The sequence below is a fragment of the Papio anubis genome, chromosome 2 (genome assembly GCF_008728515.1).
Source record: "Papio anubis isolate 15944 chromosome 2, Panubis1.0, whole genome shotgun sequence".
Lineage (NCBI taxonomy): Eukaryota > Metazoa > Chordata > Mammalia > Primates > Cercopithecidae > Papio > Papio anubis.
Window position 1 is genome coordinate 172,814,916 of NC_044977.1, and position 26,017 is coordinate 172,840,932.

General features: G+C 38.8%; 1 protein-coding gene across 7 annotated transcripts in view; it reads left to right on the top strand.

Moving 5' to 3' along the window:
* LRRC3B (leucine rich repeat containing 3B) overlaps positions 1–26,017 on the top strand; it is a 185,153-nt gene that overhangs the window by 65,014 nt on the left and 94,122 nt on the right. For 6 of the 7 annotated variants that reach the window (XM_009201810.3, XM_003895186.5, XM_009201812.4 and 3 more), the window contains one exon: positions 23,353–24,615. The exons of the other annotated variant lie outside the window; for it this stretch is intronic. In XM_009201810.3, the coding sequence (XP_009200074.1) occupies positions 23,513–24,292 (780 nt within the window). In that variant the 5' untranslated portion in view covers positions 23,353–23,512 and the 3' untranslated portion in view covers positions 24,293–24,615. Of the gene's footprint in view, positions 1–23,352; positions 24,616–26,017 lie in introns of those variants that run through there. 7 annotated transcript variants of the gene reach the window in all.

A 26,017-nucleotide genomic window follows, 5' to 3' on the forward strand; every position in this document is an offset into this window, starting at 1 on the left:
CTCCCAGGTTCACGCCATTCTCCTGCCTCAGCCTCCCAAGTAGCTGGGACTACAGGTGCCCGCCACCTCGCCCAGCTAATTTTTTGTATTTTTTAGTAGAGATGGGGTTTCATCATGTTAGCCAGGATGATCTCCATCTCCTGACCTCGTGATCTGCCCGCTTTGACCTCCCAAAGTGCTGGGATTACAGGCATGAGCCACCATGCTCGGCCAGTAAATGGTTATTTCTTAATTTTCCATGCTCCTTATGGTAACTTCAACCCTGCTTGTTTAAATATTTAATTTGAAGCCCAATCTTTTTATTCAGTTTCCATTTGGATCATTCATAGCCTTTTTCTCTTTGGCATCCCCCATCAGCCTACCTGCATTTCTTCTTTGATGTGTTACATAACTTAACTTCTTGAGATATATACCAACCTCATTCACAAAAGTACATATTCAGCTCAGAAAAAAAGTGTTAAGAAAAGAAAAAAGCCAGAGTGGGCAAAGATTAGTGACTATTAACTGTTGCATGTTAAGATCCTAGGGAAGAAGACTGAGATGGGATTTGGCATGCAAGAGGTTTATTAAGGAGTACCCTTGCGATCAACATTTGTGAATGGGGTGGGAAGGAATGGCAAGAAGGGGAAGATGAGCTGTGATGCAGAACCAACGACAGCCTCAGCCAACCTCACAGCCAGCTCTGGCTCTAGAATGGTCCTTCAGGGCTGTCCCATATTAGGCTGAGGGAGCCAGACCTTCATCCTCCCCCACTGGTCAGTCATCGGATGTGGGCTGTTTCTGGAAGGCAAAGTGTCTCTCTGCCACAGAGACAATCCCTGAAGCGGTCACTAATTGAAAACTCTCTGCAACCTACACTCCCAGAAGCTGGGGCAAGCCCTTTGTTGCAGGGTCATCTAGGTGGTACCTCACAATGTCCACCACTGAGAGCAGGACAGGGCACTGGGGACTGTAGTCCAACCCTTTCTTATCTTTTAAGTGCAGGGAGAAAAAGACGATTCCATTTGCTCCAGGGTTCTGTTCTCTCCCTGCCATTCTACCTGTGTTGGTAACAGTGGTTTTAAAGGTCTTAATGCATTTTTCTTCTGGATTTTAATACAGCCTTTGCTTGCTTCTGCTTTTGCTGTCCTTAGCATAATCTTTTAAGGAAATGTCCTCTTTATTTAAAATGTTTGCTGCTATGACAATCAGTGTATCCTCTGCATTATAATTGCTCTAAATATGTTCTCAGCATTCCTTTCTCTCTAGTTCTGAGGGTATAGTATGCTTCCAAATATGAGTTTGTTTAATAAAATTTGGGCTTCTCTGTGTGGCATGCTGCCGCTGAGCATATAATTGCTTTTTCTTTTCTTTGAAGAAGCTACTGTTAGAGGGAGCTACCCCCACTTCTTTTTTCATCCCAGAGATCGTTTCCATACAGCCCACTCGATATTGCCTGGCAGCATGGGGTACAAGAATAGCAAGGAGAATTGAAACCCACAGAAGAGCTGCAGCCTCCTCCCTTGGTGTACTTGTGAGCTGAGCTGCTAACAAGTGGTAGAATCTATTCATTTGAATTTCAACTTCCTTCATTTCCTCTGTCTTCCCTCTGGTGCTGGTGATAATGAGCAATGAAAATGACCCAGGACTCAGGAGATAGATCGAATGGGAAGAGTATCAAGGGTTGAGATAATCCATAGTTTGAATAAGGAAGAATTAGCCTTGGCTCCTCTGCTTCCTGCAGCTTTATCTCATTCCACAGCAGCCACTGGATGGAACCACCAAACAAGGACATGCTTCACAAGTAGCCTCTGGGAAGACTTTTGTCAGATTCCTCCTTGCTTTGGTGATATAAAGACACTTCATTGAAGCTTCCATCTTGGTTACATCAGAAGGCGGCTCAGGTATCCTCGTGCACACAGGAGGACATAACATGGAAGTTTTATGATAACAGATTAATAGAAAAGGGATGAACCTACAAAGATATATCCAGATGTGGACCCATAAATTATGTTGAGTAAAAAATAATTAAAATACATCCACAGCTCTTTCTAGACATCTGGGCATCTTTACTTTTCTGGTCAGCAGAAAAGAATGCTCCCTTACACAGAAGAGCAGGCACACATTTTAAATAGAGAACCACAGAAAAAATAATATTTGCTGCTGCTTTGTGCCAAGGGTAAAAGCTTGACTTGGTCAGGGAATATTTGCCAGCACCAATAAAAAATAATGACTGTTTCCATCTGCATTAGCCTATTCCAGGATTGCTATAAAAATACCTGAGACTGGGTAATTTATAATGAAAAGAAGTTTAATTTGTTCATGGTTCTTCAGGCTATACAGGAAGCATGATGCTGGCATCTGCTCAGCTTCTGGGGAGGCCTTGGGAAGCTTTCAATCATGGCACAAAGCAAAGGGGAATCAGGCACATCTTACATGGCCAGAGCAGGAAGAAAGAGAGGGAGATGCCACACACTTTTAAACAACCAGATATCGTGAGAACCCATCATGAGAGCAGCACCAAGGGGATGGTGCTAAACCATTCATGAAAGATCCTCCCCTGTGTTCCTATCACCTCCCACCAGGCCCCACCTCCAACACTGAGGATTACAGTTGAAAATGAGATTTAAGTGGGGACACAGATCCAAACCATATCACCATCTCACCCCCATAATCACTGCCTAGAGTACAATTTTTCACCACTTTCGTTTGTGGCTGTAGAATGACAAGAACAGCATTTCCACAAATAATTGTTGGTCAGTTGTAAACAGATGTGCCTAGATCCCCAAACAGATAAGAATCTACTACCTGCAAAGTAGAAGAATCAACTTTTAACGTCATCAAGGCCTCAGTTATCCCATAACCCATTATGAGTGCCACCTTCCACAGGTGGAGAGACCTCAGTGTCTGCAGACCTGTGATGTTTCCTAGACTCCAGGGAGTTCCAGCAGCTGAGCATGAGGAGCCCTTATAGACTCTCAGATGCTCCACCTCCCTAAGGGTTGATAATGATGTCTTTCCTTCTAAGTTGGAGACAAAGTAGGGGAAAAGAGAGAAATACTGGTACATTTAAAGTGAAATATTTACTTAGTACAGATTCAGTCTCTCCCTGACTCTCACTCTTTGTAAATATTTTACCTTCATGTTTTGACTAGATGTTTCTCAAACTTGTAGACCAGGCTAGCATCACAGGCTCAATAACAGTGCATCTGGGATGCCAAGACCAGTCCTGACATGTTAAACAATGGTGACCTTCTCATGGAATCTGACCTCCCACTGACAGTGGCCATCCCTGGGTGGCTTTCTGGGAGAGTAGAGGTATCATCTTCTTGATCTTTCCAGATTTTAGGTTTCATGAATTACATACTGTTGTTTCCATTTCTCCAAAGTGAGAGGCTCTCTCCTTTTGTTTTGAACCTGATTGTGCAAGGAGGAGCTGGTAATTAGTGTCTCACTCTCTCTCCTGCTCTTTCTCCATTTCCATATGGACTTCCATAAAGAGGTGGCCAAATCTGCATTGTTAAGGGTACAGTGGCCCACCCCCGGGACTTTTAGGTTCTCGAGAGGCTTCCACCATCTTTTCAGCCATCCAGATCTTCATTGAGCAAACATGTTCTGAGCACAGACTGTATTATTTGCTCCAAGGTAGCTCTGGGATGCCCACAGCTGTAACAGTCAAATGGTCCACAGGCCCACCCACACATGGGTGTTTTACTCTGCTCTGTCCAGTCCTCCCATCTGTGACTTTTGGTGTTGGTGAATTGGAAAGACAAAGAGGAGGAAATGCTCAGGGTGGATTGTGCCTCTGCTTAGACTGAATGTTACTAAATCAGGGAATTGAGGAGACCCCACTTGGTTCCCCACCACCTTCCTCCTCTTACATGCTATGACTCTGCACAAAGCAAAAGCCATAGGCATGGTAAACATGTAATACATGGGCATACCTGACCAAACACAGGTTTGTTGAGCTGAATATGGATAAAAATTGGTTTGATGTAGTAGCAATTTGGTTATGATTCCTGAAACCACCCCAGATGCAGTGAAATTTGTGACTTCATGTTAATATGATGATGTCTATTTTTAAAAGATTGTGCAAGTATCTAAAGAAGGCTAGATGAAGATTTACATTATCTTGTTCTGGAAATGGCTGTCTCTCCTCTGCTTGACTTTCTTAGTTTTGCCTGCATGGATTCCTCCTGTCTTTACTAATCTTACCTGCCAGCTGGTTCACCAAGAGAGAATAAATACTAGTTTGGAGAATGCCAATCTGGTTTTATTTAAATTGATGCATTATGTCTGAGCAAGGAGATAGGGAAAGTCTTACTGCATCATGCAGACAATTAAATGGGTTTGGAAAGTTTTATTTGGTTCATTGTTGACAAAAGCTAAGTCCCTAGGTAGCTGTTAATTTTTCCGGGTGCTTCCCAGAGGAAAATCAACTCAGAGCAACATTATTTCTCTGTGGAACTTCAACGAACTGCACAGTATAGAAAAGATGGGTGGTAATCTCAGTTCTGATTTTCTTTTTTGTTCTTGGGGGTTTCCTTACTATGAAAGGAAGATTTCTCTTGGTTGGAAAAAATCTATGTCTAACTGAGAAGATAAACTGTTCATGTGATAACAGAGAGGCAAGAACATTTCTAGGCTATATCCAAGTAATTGGTTTAAAAGGGTTGCCTAGTTATCTATTGGCATAATTAGGTAAACAGGAGGCAGCCTATCTGATTATCTTACTGTTAGAATTACATTTCCATTGGTAGTATTTAGGCAACTTTTTGTATGACTTCATTGTTCTACAAATATTAGTTGGTTGGTTTTTCCATTCTGTCATTTTCTTTAAGGAATGAGGACTTAAGCTTTTATATACATACATATACATGTATGTATGTATATGAATGTGTGTGTTTATATATATGTATGACAGGATAAATTCAATGAGGACAACTTGACCTTACATGATCCCCATGTGGTCACTGAGAAGATGAAATTTGAAAATTTACATTAGAATGCTTCAGAGAATGGAGAATCTAATTCTGAAATCAAGGGGAAATTATATGAAGGTTAGGGATAATTTATACACCACTTTACTTCTACCAAGAAATTGGAGGGATAGTTATTCCATTTGATTTGATGCACAGTGGTTCTGGAAAAGAAAAATGAAGAGATTCACAAGAGCAACTTTGTTTTGAGATGATTCTTGAAAATTTGGCTTTCTATTTTATGCTTCATTTGTGTAATCTATCTCAACTCCAAGCTGCTTACCCACCTCACTGACTCTGTAACCAGATTTTTGACTTCGTGATTAGGAAATAAAAACGGGAAGGAAGGATAAGTGTTATGTGAAAATAACTTCTCCATCCATCTCTAATTGAAATCAGCATCCAGGTGTTGGTTTTAGGTCATTAGTCTGGATAATTCAGTGAGAATTTGCATGATGCCACAGTTCTGGACAAGGTTTGTTGGGGAATCAATGGCCAAAATGAAATGGGGGAGAGCACTCTTGATAGCCTACTCTTCAGTCATGGATAATGGAGAGTGGGCTCCATTTGATGGAAGCCTTTTGCAGACATAATATTGGGTGAGAACCTTATACTCTCCACATGCTGGCAATACTCCTGAATTAACAGAATGTTATTTATGTCAGTTCTGTTTCATCAGAATTACCGAGACATGTCATTTAAATTCTTCACTGAATCTCTAGAATCTTTTGTTTCCTTTGTAGTTTTCTCTTTGATGTTTGTCTTTGTGTTTGCAAGAGAGCTTCTGAGAGCTACAGAGAATCAACAGGTACTAGGATGGCTATCCACACATGTCCACTAAGATGACTATATGCCACACAGGCTCTATTTCCAAGAGTTTGTTTTAAAAAAAAATCACTCAACAAAGAGAAATAGCTAATATTTATTTTGCACTCACTCTGCCAGGTCTCATTCTAAGTATTTTACCTAAAGAATATCACTTAGTCCTTTCCACCAATAGAAGAAATAAGTACTGCTGTTATACTCATTTTACAGATGGAGAAACTGAGGTAAGGCAAGGTTAATATGGAAACTGGGGTTTAGACTCAGATAGTCTGACTTCTGAGTCCCTGGTCTTAACCCCTGCACTACACTAATAGAGCACTAATTCCACACCCGGAACTGTGCTAGACACCGGGGATATGTGAACAAACAATATTTAAATTTTTTATTCAGATTAAACCTTAGAAGTGCATGGATAGCTTTCATCTGTGTATCAGTTTTTCTCAGCTGCTTGAAAGTTACCATAACAACTTAGAACATTATTGACTGTCATGGTCAGCAAATAGAATTAAACAATTTGGTATCTAATGACAATGGAACTGCTGTGTCCTTCAGCATTGAGCCATTACAATACTTTAAAATGAGGTTTCTACTATGCTTTTATTAAAAAGCATACTATTCTATTAGTTGTTAGTGCATATGTGTGAAACAAATATCAGGGTTTGTGATAAAAACATAAATATAAATATGTTAACTTACTTAATTGATAAAATAGCCATGTGTATCAGTTAGCTTTCTCCACATAACAAGTATTTACAAATTCAGTGGCATTTATTATTGCTCACAAATCCATGAGTAGCTTGGTGGTTCTTCTAGTCTTGGCTCATTAGCCTACGGGTCAGCTGCAGATCAGGTAGCTGGCTCTAACGATCAGGCTGGTTTTCCTATATGTTTGGAGGGTGGCTGGCTCTAGGCTTGGGATACCTCAGCTAGAACAACAGGCTTCTCCTTTATATGATTTCTTAACATCCAGCAGGCTAGCCAGGGCTTGTTCACATGATGGCTGGGCAGGGTTCTCAGAGCAAGAGCAGGGACATTCAACACCTTTTGGAGAAGCCTAGGATCCGAACTGGCATAGTGTCACATCTGCCTCTTCAATCTCACATCTGCCTCAACAGTCCCAATCTAGACTATATTTAAAGAATGGGAAAATAGGCTCCAACTGTCGATTTAAGGAGCTTTAAGGTCACATTGCCAAAGACCATGGATAATGCAAGATGAGGAATCATGGAATTCAGTTTTGGAAGCAATCTATCAAACCATGTGAAATAGATATCATCATGCCAATTTTATAGATGAAACCGTTGAGGTCCAGTGTTAAGTAACATGCCCTACAAATCACGAAACTGATTAAGTTCAAATTACTAGCAGTAACTAGTAACTACTAAGAGGCTGAATGACAAAGTTAGACAAACTTAGGTATGCCTAATTACAAAGTCTTTTAAAAAACTACAGCTTTATAAGGTTTTCAAAGCCTTTAAGGGTAATAGTATCAAATAATCTTTTCAAAACGAAAAGTGGTATCTGAAGATGAGGGAACAGCAGAGGATAAAATTGAAACACAATAGTCCATTCATCTTCATTTACTTATAAGTATGTCTAGTTTAAGTCTAGGGACATTTCTTTAATAAAACAAAAAATAACCCTTGGTGATAACTATTGATTATTAATTTTTTCTTCTCTGCCTGCAATAGACATTAGTGGGTGGTGGGTGTTTCTCTATGGTAATATTATGCAACCTGACAGTGATCGAGTGCAACTAGAATCCTCATTTGCAAAACTTGTCACCTCATACTCTTCCAGAATATTTAGGTAAAGTGTGAGTGTATTAGTAGTAGTAATTGTAGTAGTAGAGGTAGTATTAAAAGTTATCCATTTAAATCTGAATGTATTAATTTATTAATAGCAATGTTTCATTCTACCAGTGATTTCACTATAAAAATAAGAAGACCTGGGGAGGCCTTCAGCAAGGAGCCAAACATATTTGGGAAAATCTGGGTTAATAAATACTTTACTGCAACTATCAGAACCTTTAACAGGCTGGTATCCATTGTGAGTCTCAGAAAGAGTGTTTTTCAGACTTACGACTTCATAATATTCATTTGTAGAATTCTCAGACAACTATTTTCCATAGAACCCCTGGAAAATGTTAATGTGATTCTGATCCCTTTGAAGTTGTATTCAGAGCTAATAATATTTGCCAAGCATCTACTATGAGACAGTCATTATCAGAACCACATCAGAACTCCATGAAATAAGCATTATTCTTAGTTCCAGTTGAGGAAACTGAAACTTGGAACAATTAGTTGGCTTGTCCAAGACCTCCTAGCTGGTATCAGAAATGAAAGTTGAACTTGATTTTATCTAGCTTCAGGTTCCGGATGATTTCTGTACATTTTGTTGAGACTAAGAAAGTTTTTTTTTTTTTTTTGAGACGGAGTCTCGCTCTGTCGCCCAGGCTGGAGTGCAGTGGCGCGATCTCGGCTCACTGCAAGCTCCGCCTCCCAGGTTCACGCCATTCTCCCGCCTCAGCCTCCGAGTAGCTGGGACTACAGGCGCCCGCCACCACGCCTGGCTAGTTTTTTGTATTTTTAGTAGAGACGGGGTTTCACCATGTTAGCCAGGATGGTCTCGATCTCCTGACCTCGTGATCCACCCGCCTCGGCCTCCCAAAGTGCTGGGATTACAGGCTTGAGCCACCGCGCCCGGCCGAGACTAAGAAAGTTTAAACGGTCCAGGGTGGCTCCACTGGTAAGAAGAGGTACTATGTCTCATATACTTTCATATCTACCATAGCACTTAACAGGAAATAGGTCGTCTGTCAATGCCTCCTGGCCAATCTCTTTGTTTGTTGCTTAGTTATTATTATGATTATGCACATGGTGAAAAATTATGACTATAGAAAATGGTGTAAGGTAAAAAGTAAAAATTATCCTTAATATTATCAACCTCCAGAACTCTCCCCTAAAGGTAAACTACTATCAATTTGTTCTTGTTTTTCCACAACTTTAAAAGCTTTTGTGTGTGTGTGTGTGTGTGTGTGTGTGTGTGTGTGTGTGTGTGTAGATGCTTCTGTTCTGCCTTACACAGATGGGATTACACATTCAAATTTTTCTCTCAATGATGTGTATTTGACATCTTTTTATCAGGATTTGCAGATTGCTTCATTCATTTTGTTGATGTGCCATATTTATTTAATCAATCTATTTATGACAAATATTTAAATTAATTCTATTTTTTTAAAAAATACTTCTTTATTTTTCTTTTTTGCTGTAACAAAAAGACAGTTTGAAAAAACCAGTTTTATATACATGTCTTTGCACAGTTATGTTTTTAATAGAAAACACATAAAGGGCATTACTTTTCCCCAATGTCTCTTCTTAGGAAACATAGGGGACTATTTCTAAGAAATGTTATAGTGTCTGTAGATAAACATGTGTGTTTAAATATATATTTTTGACCAAAAAATTGGACCCTGACTTTCTGGTCTGCTCTGTTCTAACAAGGGAGCAAAAGGACTGAGACAATGGTTCTCATCAGAGCCTGTATGTCCAAAATCTACAATGGCCAAAACCAGGAGAGGGCATTTCAGCCTCCTCAGGCTATTACCTTCCCATGGAACAGCTCTGCATAGTTTAACTTTGATGCCAAGGACACAGATGTAACCAAACTTTTCTCATTTTAAAGGTATTCCCATTTTGTTATCAGCTGGCTCTTTCAATGATGTAGACCAGGAATGGAATAATTTTATTCCCCATTATTTGTGATAGCAAATCATAGGAGACAACCTAAATATCTAACAAAAGAATAATGTGTAAATAGATCTAACATATAACCCCATTCACTGTGGTACCGTGTAGGCATTAAAATGATGAAGGTCATGACAATTTACAACCCTGAAAAAGATAGAAACGCAAAATTGTTACTTATGCTAACATGGCAACTGTGAAATGATGTGTATATACATGTATAAGGCGTGGAAGAACAAAGTATTTGATGGGTTACATGTATGAATTATGCATTTTTTTAAAGTTCAAATGTTTTTTAACACTATTTGTAAAATTTTAAATTAATAGCCTATAGGGGCTAATCTCTGTGGATGTCTAGGAAGACTGTGAGCTGTGTATGGAGATTTGTTTTAGTCTCGGGGATTGACATATTCTTTTAAAATGGCATTCTGTAAATTTGATCAAACTGTCTCCTAACTCTTAAGAATGCTGTTTTTAAGTGAGGTGTGAGGTGACTACATGTTCCATTTTGCCTGGGACTGTTCCTTCTTGAACCTGTTGTCCCAGCACAATTGTCACTAGCACTGCTTTTCACTGTTAGGCGTGTCTTTGTACAATACATTCTGTGGGCCCCCCACTGTAAGGGACATACTAACTATCCTGTTCCACCACATTTCTATCTCATCCTGGTTTTATCCTTACCTCTAGTAAAAATCATCCCTAGATCATAATTTAACTTTCTATGGCTTAGAAAGTCTTGTACACATCAATGACTTCACTGTATGCCTAAGGTCAAAGAAGCATGTATCTGCATCATCAGTGAAATCTTAAAGACGTTGTCCATTATGTTCTCTGGCAGCTCTTTCCTAGGATTTTTTGAAAATGATAAAATCTGAAAAAATTTTATCTCTGCTAATAACTAATCGTTTTGACTGTTTTAGATAATAACCATTTTGTAATTTGATGTTTTTGTTTTCTTTCTTTAGCTGCCAGAAAACTCAGTTAAGAGAGGTACTTAGTTGCAGCAAAAACTCGTAATGGGGAGTCAGATGCAATTGACTTCAAGTTCTATTCTCCATTTACTACTGTATTAGTTTCCTATAGCTTCTGTAGTAAATTGCCACAATCTTGGTGGCTAAAAATAACACACATCTATTTTCTTATAGTTCCGGAGGTAGAGTCTGAAATAAGTTTCAATGGACAAAAAAATCGATTTTTTGGGTAAGGCAACACTACCTGCAAAGGCTGTAAAGGACAATACATTGCTTGCAACTTTTAGCTTCTGGTAGCTTGTCAGCACTTCTTGACTTGTGGCTATATCACTTCAATCCTTCCTTAGTTGTTACATTGCCTTTTCTTCTGTGTTAGATCTCCCTCTGCATCCTTTTGATAAGAACACTCAAAATTACATTTAGGGCTCATCCAGATAATCCAGGATAATCTCTCCATCTCAAGATCCTTAATTTAATCACATCTGCAAAGATTCTTTTTCCATAAAAGGTAGCATTCACAGGTTCCAATGATCAGGACTTAGATATTTTTGGACCATTTTTTGGCTTATCACAATCTACCTTCTGATTCCCAAAGATTTACCTCCATCCTCCATGCAAAATATATTAATCATATTCAGACATCCTCCAAAATTCTCAACTCATTACAGCATCAACTTAAAGTACAAAATCTCATCTAAATATCACCCCCAAACCCTCACATTTTAGCATTTAAATCAGATACTCAAAGACTCTAGGTATAAGCATCATGGGAGCAAAATTTCTTTCTATTTTTGAAGTAAAGCATTTGGCCCAGTGCCTTGTACATAGAAGGTGCCCACAAAATGTTAGCCACCATCAGAATTATGCCCTTCATCCTCTTCCTTCATTATGTGGTTCACTTTCTTTACCATTCTATGATTCTGATTTAGCTGTGTCTCTGAACGTGGATCCCTCTTGGAATAACATGAAAAAGTTGGTAAAATGAAATTATTGACTCTTTAGAAACATTGTCATAGCAGAAAGAAGACAAGGTGTAAGATGGTGAAGGCTCCGGCCGGGCGCGGTGGCTCACGCCTGTAATCCCAGCACTTTGGGAGGCCGAGGCGGGCGGATCATGAGGTCAGGAGATCAAGACCATCCTGGCTAACACGGTGAAACCCCGTCTCTACTAAAACTACAAAAAATTAGCCGGGCGTGGTGGCGGGCACCTGTAGTCCCAGCTACTCCGGAGGCTGAGGCAGGAGAATGGCGTGAACCCGGGAGGCGGAGCTTGCAGTGAGCTGAGATCAGGCCTCTGCACTCCAGCCTGGGTGACAGAGCCAGACTCCGTCTCAAAGAATTAAAAAAAAAAAAAAGATGGTGAAGGCTCCACATTGTCATAGCAGACATCAGTGTAAGATGATGATGGTGGTGGTGGTGGCAGTAGTACTAGGAGTGGTAGTAGTAACTCTGACTGAGAGTGTATCTTGTAACAACAGATCTTCTAAATGTTTTACATGTGTTATCTCATTTAATCCCCATCTCACCCTTGTGAGGTGGAACTTTTATTACCCTCATGTTCAGATGAGAAAACTAGGATAGAGAAACTATACAATGAGTTAGTGGCCATATTGGCCAATTAAAACCAAGTACACCTTGCACATGTCTCATATGGCAGTGAAATGGAGTCCTGGAGTTCATGAAATGCAATTGCAGATGAGAATCACTGCTCATTTCACCTGGGGTTTCTATTTTGTGTCACTCTGAGGGGATAAGCCTTACTCTATCTAGGATTCCTTAGACTTTTTTGCATCACCAAATCTTCCCCTTGATTTTAAGGTGTGGAATCTCCCCTACCCCAAATTTTTATTTGAAAAATTTGAAACGTTAAGACAACTTGAAAAATTGGTACAATGAACACTTGTATATCCATCACTCTCCCTTTAAAAATTGTTAAATTTTTTCCACCACTGTTTCTCACTCTGTATAGGCAGATATATTTCGTTTTCACTGAATAATTTGACAGTTGCAGTTGTTAAGACACTTTACCCCAAAATACTTCAGTATGTGCCTCCTAAGAACAACAACTGCCTCCATTCTACTCATATCAGGATACATTTCAAGATGTGTAAATTTGATGCAATAATACCTTACATACAGCGTACATTCAAATTTCCCCCAGTTGTTCCAATAATGTGCCTTTCTAGGATTTCCTTTAAATCCAGAAGTTGATCTCTTGAATTGTCTTCAGTTTGCGACATCTCTTCTCTTTAATCTAGAACAGTTCTAAAGCCTGTGTTTTATTGTAATTTTTTTATTTCTTTTTATTTTTGCTTTTTGTTTTTCTTGTTTTTCTTCAGTGAAATTTCAAAAAGTCCAGATTAGTAAAATACCTCAAGTTGTGAATTGGTCTGATGCCTTCCTCTTGATTAGATTTGGGTTAAATATATATTGGCATGAATATTGTATGTGATGTGAGAATCATTTCCTAATTGGTTATACTTAAGAAAAAGAAATGTGAAACCCTCAAAACAGAATGATCTTATATTTTAGGAAAATAATTAAAAGTTAAACCTAATCATCTTTGAATGGTCATTGACAGTTTTTGAAGCACATTTCACATATATTTTATTGTCTCCATGTAACTGTGAGACCATTGAGGTGGATATTATTGATGATAGTCCTAGGGCAACTAAGGGATGGAAGTACGAATGTTATGCTAAATTCCTGAAATTCCTTCCTTGGGAAGCTGAGGTTTGAATCCAGTTTCTGAGTCTTCATTTTGGATCTCAATCCTGTGTTTTTCCCACCAACCCAGTGAATATTATTACAGCATCTTGTGTAAGAAGGATAATGCAGGGTTAAGCAGGATATGTTTAAAAAAAAATTGTGACACTCATCCTACTCAGAAGTACAACTGAATTCAGCATAAGTAAGGGCTTTCTAAAGGAAGCTTTCAAGTTATCCTGGACTCTGGTGAATCTTGGAGAGCCTACATTTATGTAGATTAGATGTTAAAAGTTTGCAAAGCTCTCACGTTGTAAATGTCATAAGCACTTGCTGTGAAATAATAGTAGAGAAACAGAAAGAAACCAAGATGGATAGATTCCCACTCAATCTCCCTACAAACTTGCAGCATGTTGCATAATAAATATGGATGTTAGCAGAGACATCGTGGTATCTTTATGCTGTGCTCAGTACCCACAGAGGGATAAATGCTGGGTTCATAAAAAGTGGGTTTTAAAAAATGTATTTGTTTGTTTTTCCAGTGAATTCATTGGTAGGAAAAACTTTAAATCCACTCTGAAGATCTATAAGCACTAGATCTTGTAGGAAGGAGTTAATGTGTTCAGAAGAGTCAGTTCTTTCCCAATATACTGAGGGTTTCCTTGAAGATTTATCTTGTGAAATAGATTTCAAAAGTGGAAAAGCAGTGCCTTAATTGACTGAGATCTAGAACAAATGGATTTCGTGTGATTTTGATAAAAGTTTTATATCAGAGTGGCCTTTAAGAAATTCTAACAGGAGAAGGGGTTGTCTCCCTCTTTGATTTTCCCAACTTGGCAGAAAGAGGTCACAGAGGGCTGGTTAGGCATTTGAAACTCAGCATTTGTGTTTATAGACATTCATATAAAAAAGTAGCCAGGAAAAGAGATATAGAAACCAACGCATGTTAAATGAGACCTGTTCTGGGGGATATCTGAGATGCAGGTTCTTTCCTTCTGCTAACCAGCTGTGTGGCTTTGAGGAGTCTCCATTTTATGAGTTCCTCTACTGTATTAACATAGAGACTAATAATGTCCACTATGTGTATTTGACAGCGCTGTTTAGAGATAGTCAAATGAGAGCATGCATGTGAACTTGCCCCACAAGCTTCTAAAGTAGTTCACAAATGTAAGGCAAATGGATAATTTTAGAGCTTTTGACTTGGAAGTATACTTCCTTTAATTTAAAAATCCATCTTGGTCCTTGTTTCCTATCTTAGTGGAGTCAGTTTGGAAGGAAAAAAGTGTAGTTTAGCTGTAAAATGGTGTATGGTGCCATGTTTGATCACACGTGCTCTGGAAGCCAAAGGACTTCAGTTAAGCTCTTGCCTGTGTAATTTAGCACTTGTTACCATAAATGGGTTATATAACCTCTTTAAGCCTCAATTTGTTCATCTGTACAAGGGTTGCAATTGCTACCTTTTAGGGGTTTTGTGAGAATTGTGGTGAGGTGATACATGCGTAACCAGCATAAAATGAAACTTTCCTTCTTGCCTCTACTGTTCCTTTAATTTCTATCCTCTTGATCATTCTCTTCTAGTCTCTGAATGCAAATTAGTAAGCCCCATAATGTTGTACTTACCCCTAGATAATAGATTATCCTAATATTATTTTAAGTTACAAACTCAGTTAATTTAAACGAAAATAAAAATTAAAAATGATCATTTAAATGTCTAGCTTAAGAGATTTTAAAAACCCTGAATTTCATTTATTATTTAACTGTTCTCCCCTTCCCTTTGTTTCAGGCTCAAAGGGAAAGAGGATTTAGTAAGTGGCTTGATTTCTCTTCTCTGCCTTCCATTCCACCCCACCCCGAGGTGAGCATGACTGGGTGGCAGCTGCTCAGGAGGTAGAATTAATAGGATGAGAGGATTCAGGTCTCTTTCTCCTGAGGCTTTCATGCTCTCCCACCGTGTGGCTACCCTGACTCTGACAGTGGATTCATTTCAGGTGGCCACTTGCTCAAAATCTAAGTGTCTACGCTACAGTTTTGTGTTGCTGGAGTCCTTCTGTTCTACGAAGGAATCTTATGGGACAGTGAAATAGGACTCTAGATGCTTGCTCCTTGAAAATCTCTTCCCCTCTAGTGACCTCATTTGACCTATAGGAAATAGTTTCCCATCCCTTATTGACAAACTCTGGGAGTGTAGGCTTACCCCAACATCGAAACATCACCCAACTGCATCTCCAAACAACAGGTTAACCTGGTTCTTTTTCCAAGACACTCTGCCTCCCAACTCCAGGGGTCATGTAATAAACTTTCTCCTTTCCTTGGGAAGGTGACAAGATAGGTACCTCTTGACCTTTTTACTTTCAAAGTGGGCAAGGACACGTTGACTCACAGAACATGTGTCAGCCAAGCTTTATATGGTAACTTAACCCCTTAATTCCAAAAAAAGTTATATGGTAACTTTTTAACTCTACATTCATTTAACCAAGAACCTTGTCAGAATTTCAGTTTTACCATCCTGCTAGATGAGTTCATCATTTAACAAATACCTGATGTGTAATAAATGTCAAGCAAATGATAGCTGTGTTACAATGAAATGAGAATGGATTATAATTCATTTCAATAAATGTTTATTAAATTCTTACCATGGGCAATGTGAGAATGTAAAATGGGTAAGACACTGACCCCACCTGTTGGAACCTCATGGTCTAGCAGTAGAGAAGGTAAAGTGATGTCTTTAATATGAAGTAGAAAACAGTAAATAATATAGTAGAGGCTGGGATATTAGAGAAGGGAGAGTTTGGAGATTGCAAGAGTTCCTCGCCTTAAACAGTTCTGGATCTGCTACCAGATTATCCTCCTTTTAAATGAAAATATTCTCTGTTCTTCATGCATCTGTCTGCCTTGTCAGTTCATATCCTTGACTAAATGATCACAGCTGTTGTTATTAATGGGCCACCTAAATGACTCATGGGCCAGATCTTTATAATTGGATTTTAAATCAGGAAAGCTATTCTACAGTGTAGAGATCTTCAGTTGGATTGGTTTATGATAAATTTCGTATCTGTGGAATGAAGTGCCATTCATCATCAGTTTTCTCCTCATTGAGCTATTTGTTGAGTTCATGTTTCTGTGTCTGTGTAAGAAAACATGGCGGGAGATACAACTGTAAAAGGAGATTGTTATGAACCATCGGGGGTCATTAGGGCTTTTGTGACCTGCAGGATGATGTGGTTAAGAGTGTTACTTTAACCTGACGTTAGAAGAATGGAAGCAGAGAGACTGGACACCAACAATTCAGGAAGGAGACTTTTGCTCTTTCAGAACAGGATGTTGGAGATCTGAATTAGGAAAGAGGCCATGAGAATGCAAAGCAAGGGACAGGTGGAATGGAGAATGGAAATAAAAACTTCAAGAAATCGGGATGGAAGAAAATGTGGTCTACAGTGGAGGCAGAAGTTGTTGGGTAAAGCTGAGTGTAAAATTATGATTTTACTTTTGGGTATGCAAAGTTTGAGGCCCTGAGGAACTCTTCCTGTAGTAGACAGTTGAGAATGGAAATGGAGAACTAAAGTCCATGACAGAACTCAGTGCTAAAGATGTGAATGAAGAAGTTATTATCTCCAAACATGATCCCAAAGACCAGCAGTGGAAAAATTACCTATGCAGTTTATTCGCTTGAATTAACCAGGTCCCAACTCTCTTTTCCTAATAATTTTAATCACAAATACACAGGAATTAGACATATTGATGGTTTATGCAACCAATACTTATTTTGTAGATAACCTGATCATATAAATAAATCATATCTAAGCTCTATGATAGTCAATAAGACTAATTTTGGAAATATTGCATTAAAGATATCAAGTACTCAAACTTTAGGTTTTGTGAAAATAAATAAAAACCACCCAAATGAGAATAAGCAAATGCTATTCATTCAGAGCTTTCTATAGCAAAAGAGGCAACCACCATACCTTGCATTTGGCAGAGAGACTCAAAGGCTGGCAGAGGAGTGTAAAAGCATTATAGTGAGAAAAAAGGAAGGCTTCAGGTGAGTTCTGATTGAAGGCTGTTGACATGGGAAAGCTGGAGGTGGGCTAACTAGAAGCAGGGCAGCATACGTGATTGGTTAGGGGTGCATATCTGGTGTTCTTGAATTGGTCCTAAGTTGGAAGCAGGGTCAACATTTAGGAAAATTATCAGTTAATAATCAGCTTCTTGGATGATTTGGTTGTTTGCTACAGAGATTGTGGTTTGGTTTCCTGGTCTGGTTGCTGCAGATTGTGCATCAGAAATCTATTTTTGTACATGGTGTGGCTACTGTCCGTTTGTATATTCAGTCTCTCATCATGAAACATGTACTGCTTTTAATAATTCATTGTTCTTTCATTTGCCTTTGCCATCTTGGCCACCATTGTTCAACTCTTTCATGCACTGAATAGTTGCTTTCTGAGGCATTAAATTTGGGTTCATTTTTTGGCTAATCCTAGTCCTTTTGCATTATATTTTAAATATTTACTATAAAATAAAATATACGTTTATACCATAAGGAATTAAAACCATACAAAAGAATATAAAATAGAAAGGCAATTCCTCTTCTCCCCCTGGCAGCGCGTCAGTTCCACTAGTCACTTGGGGTTAACCATTACTAATAGTTTCTGACATATCCTTTTGGAAGTGATCTATACATATGTAAACATATTAATTACATATTTATATTTGCATATTTATCTTCTTTAAAAAATCTACACAAATGTGATTATATTATAAGTATTTGCTTTTTTATTGAGCTGCTCTTTAGGGTAATCTTTGGACATCTTTATATCATCAATAGCTTATTCTTCAATTTTAAATTTTTGATAGATAGTCCCAAATTGCTTATATGACAAGAGTGCACCAATCTATCCTCTTGTCAAGTGTTTGAGAACGCTTTGTTCTTAACATGTTTATTGACACTAAATACTATGCCTAATTTTAATCTAGATGATAAGTACTTTAACCTGAATTTATTGTACTGTCAGTGAAATCAAGAATCTTTTCATATAGTTTATTTTGTATACATCATATGCATTGCCATTTATATATATTATTTCCCATCATTTTTCTTTTCTGCTTTTTTTTCTTTCTTTTTTTTTTATTTTTATATTTAGAGACAGGGTCTTGCTATGTTGCCCTGGCTGGACTCAAACTTCTGGGCTCAAATAATCCTTGCACCTCAACCTCATAAGTAGCAGGGACTATAAGTGTGTACTGTTGCACCCAGCTCAGCTCTCCATTTTTTAAATTAGATTAGTTTATTATTCTTTTGAAAGGATTTTTTGTGTATTAAAATAATCAACCTTTTGTTTTGTCATTTGTTCTTTGACTTTGTTTATAACCTTAACTTTTTGCCATGGAGAAGTTTTAAATTTAAAATAATTAAATGTATGAGGGTTTTTTCCCCTTGATCTGAATTTTATGTTTTAAATTAAAAGCCCTTCCTGTTTTGCTATCTATTTCCTTTTTAATCAAATTCTCCTGTTTGGTAATAGAGTTGCATAGACTATAATTGGAAGAAACTGGTGTATCTGGCATTTCTCTGTGAATTGATACACTTAGTTGTCTCAGAAGGGTTAATAAAAGCTTTTGTGTTAGAATCTCTGAATGTTCCTGTCATTTAATGATGAAAAGAAAGAAATAAGCAGCAAGACAGTTGTTAATCAGCCGCTGAATGGCCTGTCTTCTCACTGAATGAACACCCTGTTAAATGCACTGTTTTTTTTTCTTCTGGAAATGGTATTTGATGGTTGCCACCCAATCCCAGAATTAACTGCTAATGCTCAGAAACCTGGGTGGCAAGAAAATACGAGCGAGATATGAGTCTGGATAAAATAATTCTCCTTTGGGGTGCAGTGAATACTTAAACACCACATCCAGAAATATTACGGCATCCTGCTTGACCCAGACATAGTTAAAGGGAATGAGTAGATGGGGACAGGGTAGTCCAGTGAGTCAAGATTTGCAGAGGGGCAGTTAGGAGGGAGGAAAGACGCTGTTTAACTTGGTCCGTCCCTTTAATAGATCTTATTCTTATCAGAAAGACAGGCAGTAACTGCTGTTGTTGTTTTGCCATTACCAGTGTGACCCCAGGTCCTTCTTTATGTTCTAACCACTCATTCTGAAGTTAGTAGGAAGGCAGTCTTCTTGCCCAGCAGCATAGCTTGTTTACTGCTTGGGGTTTGTGTATAGATGTGATTCAGTCAGAGCAGGAGGGAGTTTTAGGCTTCCAAGCTTTTTAGCCCTGTATTCTGCTGGATGATAACCAATGTCAGAAGAATATCCACCTCTTTTTCTCTGAGGCGCATATCCTCATATCTTCTTTTTCCAACAGGCATTGTTGACCTATCTAGTAATATAAAGCAATGTCAAACTGATAATCCCTTTGGAAATTACAGAACCAGTATCATGGAGTGGAAAGCAGCTCTTCCATCCTCCCTGGTGAAGATGACCTTGACTTGGTGCCTTTGGCTTTGTTGTCTACATCCTGGACATCTGTCTAAGTCTATTTGCACTGCTAAAGCAATAGAAATTTATTTCTTACAGTTCTGGAGTCTGCAAAGCTCAAGATCAAGGTGCCAGAAGATTTGGTTTCTGGTGAGGTCCTGTTTGTTGGCTTATAGATGGCTCTCTTCTCTCTGTTTCCTCACATGGCAGAAGGGATGAAGGAATTCTCTGGGGCCTCTTTTATAAGGGCACTAGCTCCATTCATGATGGCTCTGCTTTCATGACCTAATCACTTCTCAAAGACCCCACCTCCAAATATCTTCACACTGGGGATTAGATTTAGACATCAGAAAATGTGAAGGACACACATACTCAAACCACTGCAGCATCCCAGGGCTCAGCTGTCTACATCCTGCATCTTTTGTCACTTTATTCTGGTTGGGGGTGATGGCTGTAGAGGCTGACTCACAGAGGCTCAGCAATATAGCCAATCCCAGAAGACTTTATTCTCTTTTTATCAAACATAATAGAGAGAAAATGAAATACTCAGTTCAAGTCCAACTTCTTTGAAAGCAAGGGGTGCTCTGTATTTATACTCCTAACAAGCATTACATCCAGCTCACAGGTAGACCATTTGGGATATGATGGATTCCATCTCAAGAAAGATTGCAATCTGAGTAGAGAACTCAACCTGTGTCCTAAACATTTCTTATATGTGACCATGACCATTGGACTGATCCTTCTGGAGAAACCCTGAATAAGTGTAAAGAAGCCTACTGAGGAAGAGTTCCATTCTTCTTTCCATCTCCTAGGAGCCTGAAACACATATGACTTTTCCTAAGTCCATTATGTTGCCGTGTAACACCAGTAGACATTTGATGAACCAATGTTTATGTTTAAAATATTTATAAAAATAATTGCCATGGAGAATAAAAAGCATAGCTAGACTCTTCAATATTTTGTTGCTTTATTCATATAAAAGATATTTATTTAGTCCTCACGATATGCCAAGCACTATGCTGGGTGTTGGGAATGTATCCGATAATAATAATAGTAACTATGGCTAAGAAGCATTGAACTTTTACTACCAATTTCATACTGTGCTAAGTGCTTTACATGAATTACTTCATATAACCCTCAAATCAACCTTGTAATTAGGTGCTTTTATCATCTTTATACAAAAATAAAGAAAATGAGATCCCCAAGAACACCACTACTAATAAGAATTAAAGTTGGGATACAGCCCCGATGCAGTGGCTCACACCTGTAATGCTAGCACACTGGGAGACCAAGGTAGGTGGATCACTTAAGGTCAGGGGTTCAAGATCAGCCTGGCCAACATGGTGAAACCCTGTCTCTACTAAAAATAAAAAATAAAAAAAATAGCTGGACATGGTGGCATGTGCCTGTAGTTCCAGCTACTTGGGAGGCTGAGGCGGGAGAATTACTGGAACCCGGGAGGCGGAGATTTGCAGTAAGCCGAGATCACACCATTGCTCTCCAGCCTGGGCAACAGAGCAAGACTCCATCTCAAAATAAAATAAAATAACAAATAAAGCTGATATGCAAACTCAGTGTACTTTCTACTTTTTAATTGCTTACTGTTGTCTCTGCAAGAGGCAGAAACAAGTCTCTGTCCTCATGGAGCTTGTACTCTGAATAGAGAACACTTTACTACACCAAACTCCTTTAATGAATCCCGAGAGAAATATGAAGTGTCCTCCAGAAACGGCTTCTCATCTTTCAGCATGTTTTAGGCTGGTTGCACATACTCAGTGGAATCACTTGGTTGATGTGGACTCCCTTTATTTTCTTCGATTACATTAATTTCTTCTATCTCCTGTGTTTTTCTCATGCCCCTTTCCTAGAATTCATTGCCTTGTCCTTCTACTCCTCTGTCTTCTCTCTTCCCTTTCACACCTGTTTATTTTTTTTTTCTTTCCCATCTAGATTCCTATAGTCCCCAAGTGCTATGCAAGACAGTTTTGAAGGGAAACATGAAAGGGAGGATACTTTCATTGTCAATGAAATGCTCTGGTGATAGAGGGCTTAGTAAGCTTAGGGTCTCTCTTTAGCATTCTCTGGTATTTAAGGGACTCAGTTTTCCAAAAGCACATCCACTGCATTCTGCTGTTGCTAATCTCATTTTTTCCATGATTAACAATCCAGATCATTATGTTTTCAGCTCACATTAATCATTAATCTTCTCTTCTGTGAGTTCGGTAACATTTGGAGTCATTTCTCTCTGTATTTATCCATCTGGGATCTTCATAAAAGATAAGTTTTCAGAAAGTCATTAGTTGCTCATGCAGAAAGTTGTGTGTTGTTCACTGCTGTAAGAGGAGTGAATGCTCTTCTTGTTTCTCAGATCCTGGGAGGGAATCTTCTCAGTCAGGCATGGGTTCCCTTTGAAATGCAGAGGGACCTCTCACTTGAGCTCCATGGGGTCCTCAACTTGGCACAGTATTCATAGCATAAAAGATAGGGCTGCAACATAACAGCATCATAAATCACAATAAGCAATGCTTGCTAAATACTTATAGAGCAGATGAGATTGGAAGAGAGTGTGTGGATAGTGGAAAGGGCTTTGATATTAATGAGTCAGAACAAAGACTTTGGCTTGAGTCCTGTCTCTACATCTCAATCTGTTTGACCTTGTGCAAGAAACCTCATCTCTCTGGGATCCACTTGTCTCCTCTGTGAACTGGTCCCAAAGATGTGTGCTTTCCTCTCTATATTAAAGGGTAATTTTGAGAGTTAACTTATATTCTTATCTCTGCTCTCTGCTGTCGAGTAAGTTTCATAACTTTGTTCATATCACTTAATTTTGCAATTTCTGTGGCCTCTGCCAACACTAACAGTATATATATGCAACACAGAGAGAGTGAAGTTTATTGGGAAAGTTTTCAAAGCCAGTATTTCTTAATTCTCTTGTTATATAAAAAAGTCTTATAGGTGTGTGTCATATTTAAGCATTTATTGGGATGGGGATATGGTCCTTAGAAAAGAGAGAGAGGATCCTCTGGAAATTCAGTTAAAAGCATCCTCCCAGGTATAATGTAATTTTAAGAGGTCACAAGGAAGGCAACTATCCTGGAGGTTCTTGGTTGTCAGCCTCTAGCAGTATTTTGTTGTGAAGGTTGGAATGCATTTATTCTTTTCTTAATTCAAGTAAGATGTTTCTTTAGAGACAATATTCCAAATTGGGCATCCATTCAAAAGCCATGACAGATATCCCTGTCTATAATCATTAACCATGAAATGTTGGTATTATTTCTCATTGCTGCCCAAGTGCAGGACTAAATTGCATTAATGCATCTGTTGTCTCAGAAAGGGTGAGCGGCGTAATTAAATTTTATTTCTGTAGAATTAGAAGGGGTCCAAGATGTGGAGATCAGCAGAGAAATAGGGAGTGTTTGTTCTCATTCTATCCAACTGAAAACCAGGCAACAGAATTCAGAAGTATTTTCATATATTGACAGTTCTCTCCCCCAGCACTTGGGATTTGAACAGGAGACTCCCATTTCACAGAGAATTCCTAGTGGCATTGATGGAAATTACCTGCATAACCTAACCCCCTACCCACATAGAATGCCAGACACCTGAGAGCACCTTTAATTACAATGTACCTCCCTTTGCAAAGGAGCTAATTGCATCTGTTTCCCTTTCCTTTAGGTGCCCAAGCAAGGACAGAAATAATGAAGAGACACATGTGTTAGCTGCAGCCTTTTGAACCACGCAAGAAGGAAATCAATAGTGTGGACAGGGCTGGAACCATTACCACACTTGTTGGAGTAAATGAGGAATGGGCTCGTGATTATGCTGACATTCCAGCATGAATCTGGTAGACCTGTGGTTAACCCGTTCCCTCTCCATGTGTCTCCTCCTACAAAGTTTTGTTCTTATGATACTGTGCTTTCATTCTGCCAGTATGTGTCCCAAGGGCTGTCTTTGTTCTTCCTCTGGGGGTTTAAATGTCACCTGTAGCAATGCAAATCTCAAGGAAATACCTAGAGATCTTCCTCCTGAAACAGTCTTACTGTATCTGGACTCCAATCAGATCACATCTATTCCCAATGAAATTTTTAAGGACCTCCATCAACTGAGAGTTCTCAACCTGTCCAAAAATGGCATTGAGTTTATCGATGAGCATGCCTTCAAAGGAGTGGCTGAAACCTTGCAGACTCTGGACTTGTCCGACAATCGGATTCAAAGTGTGCACAAAAATGCCTTCAATAACCTGAAGGCCAGGGCCAGAATTGCCAACAACCCCTGGCACTGCGACTGTACTCTACAGCAAGTTCTGAGGAGCATGGCATCCAATCATGAGACAGCCCACAATGTGATATGTAAAACATCCGTGTTGGATGAACATGCTGGCAGACCATTCCTCAATGCTGCCAACGATGCTGACCTTTGTAACCTCCCTAAAAAAACTACCGATTATGCCATGCTGGTCACCATGTTTGGCTGGTTCACCATGGTGATCTCATATGTGGTATATTATGTGAGGCAAAATCAGGAGGATGCCCGGAGACACCTCGAATACTTGAAATCCCTGCCAAGCAGGCAAAAGAAAGCAGATGAACCTGATGATATTAGCACTGTGGTATAGTGTCCAAACTGACTGGCATTGAGAAAGAAAGTAGTTTGCGATTGCAGTAGAAATAAGTGGTTTACTTCTCCCATCCATTGTAAACATTTAAAACTTTGTATTTCAATTTCTTTTGAATTATGCCACTGCTGAACTTTTAACAAACACTACAACATAACAAATAATTTTAGTTTAGGTGATCCACCCCTTAACTGTACCCCCGGTGGTATATTTCTGAGTAAGCTACTATCTGAACATTAGTTAGATCCATCTCACTATTTAATAATGAAATTTATTTTTTTAATTTAAAACCAAATAAAAGCTTAACTTTGAACCATGGAAAACAGAGTGACTTATTGGTCAAGAAAACAGTATAGTCATTCTACTTGCTCTAAAGAAAAACAGACAACCTTTATGAACTCAAAGAACTATCACAATGAAAAAATGTGTTATTAAGCCCTACTGTACACTGGGGAGCCATAGCTGAATTATTGGCTGAGTTAAGTATCTGTCAGACTCTAAAATACTGAACTTTACTAGGTGGTTATACACAAGTGTGGCATCCTTTAGAGGCTTAAGTCAGGATGCCTTTTGGCATTTACTCTTCAAAAATAGATATAATTGGCTATTGAATCCAAATACTTATTGTACCTTTGCACTATGCTGGACAAAATGGAAAAGAAAAAGACAGCACATAGCCTGTCCTCAAGACTACTTTCTGGTGGACTGGGGCATGTTTGACAAATGTAGAAATGGTTATGCTAGGGAGGAAGGTCCTTGTAATCATGTAGCATCAACTGGGTGCAAGCACTGTGAGAGGCATTTTTATGTTATTATTGTGTCTTTAAACTCTCCCAATAAGATAAGAGAGTGACAACTGCTCTATTTACATAGGGAAAAACTTCAAGTAAGAGAGGTTCATTGATTTACCAGGTAGAAAGTCTTAGAACTTAAATTTGAATCAAATCTTTCTGTCTCCAAAGACAGGTCTTCACATTAAATTCCTACGGAGTTGGTTTATAGTTATAATTTTCTTAGATTAGGTACACAGTTCTATGAGTTTTAAAAAATATATACTCCTGGGCATCTGTCATACAATCAAGATATTGTGTCCTTGTCATTGGCCAGAGATAGGAGAAAGCACATTTGGTTCTTGGAAGTAGGGAATTGTGTGGAAGTTATTGGTTTTAAGGTACCATTACAGATAATCCTTAAAACTTGGGTGGGATCTCATAAGATGATGATGTAGACAAGGAAGATAGAAGAAGCAGAGGGAGCAGAGGGATATCATATAGGGAGGTGTTTGGGATGAAGGAGTCTGTGCAAAGAAGTGAGAAATAAGGCTGGAACTATATAGTAGAGATCTCAGTTCCAGACTAAGGAATAGTAGAACTGATGGCATTTATGGAACACTTACTATGCAACAAGTACTTTCTTTGGAGTATCTTAATGAATCCTTACAAACTCCCCTATGAGATAGTCTTTTGTGAACGAGAGTCAGAGACACAGGAGTTAAGTAATTAATACAGAGTTTGTAAGAATAGCAGGCATTGAAACCCAGTCTGTCAACTCCAGAAGCTATGAACCATTTATCCACTGTGCTGCCTTATGCTCATCAACTTTCCTACCTAAAGTTGCTGATTCCTCAGACCTATAGTTCTGCAGTCTCCTATGTGATGGCTTTATTTTTTTAATACCACAAAAATAGCCCTTTGTGAGATTTATGTAGGGAAGAGGGAACCTCTG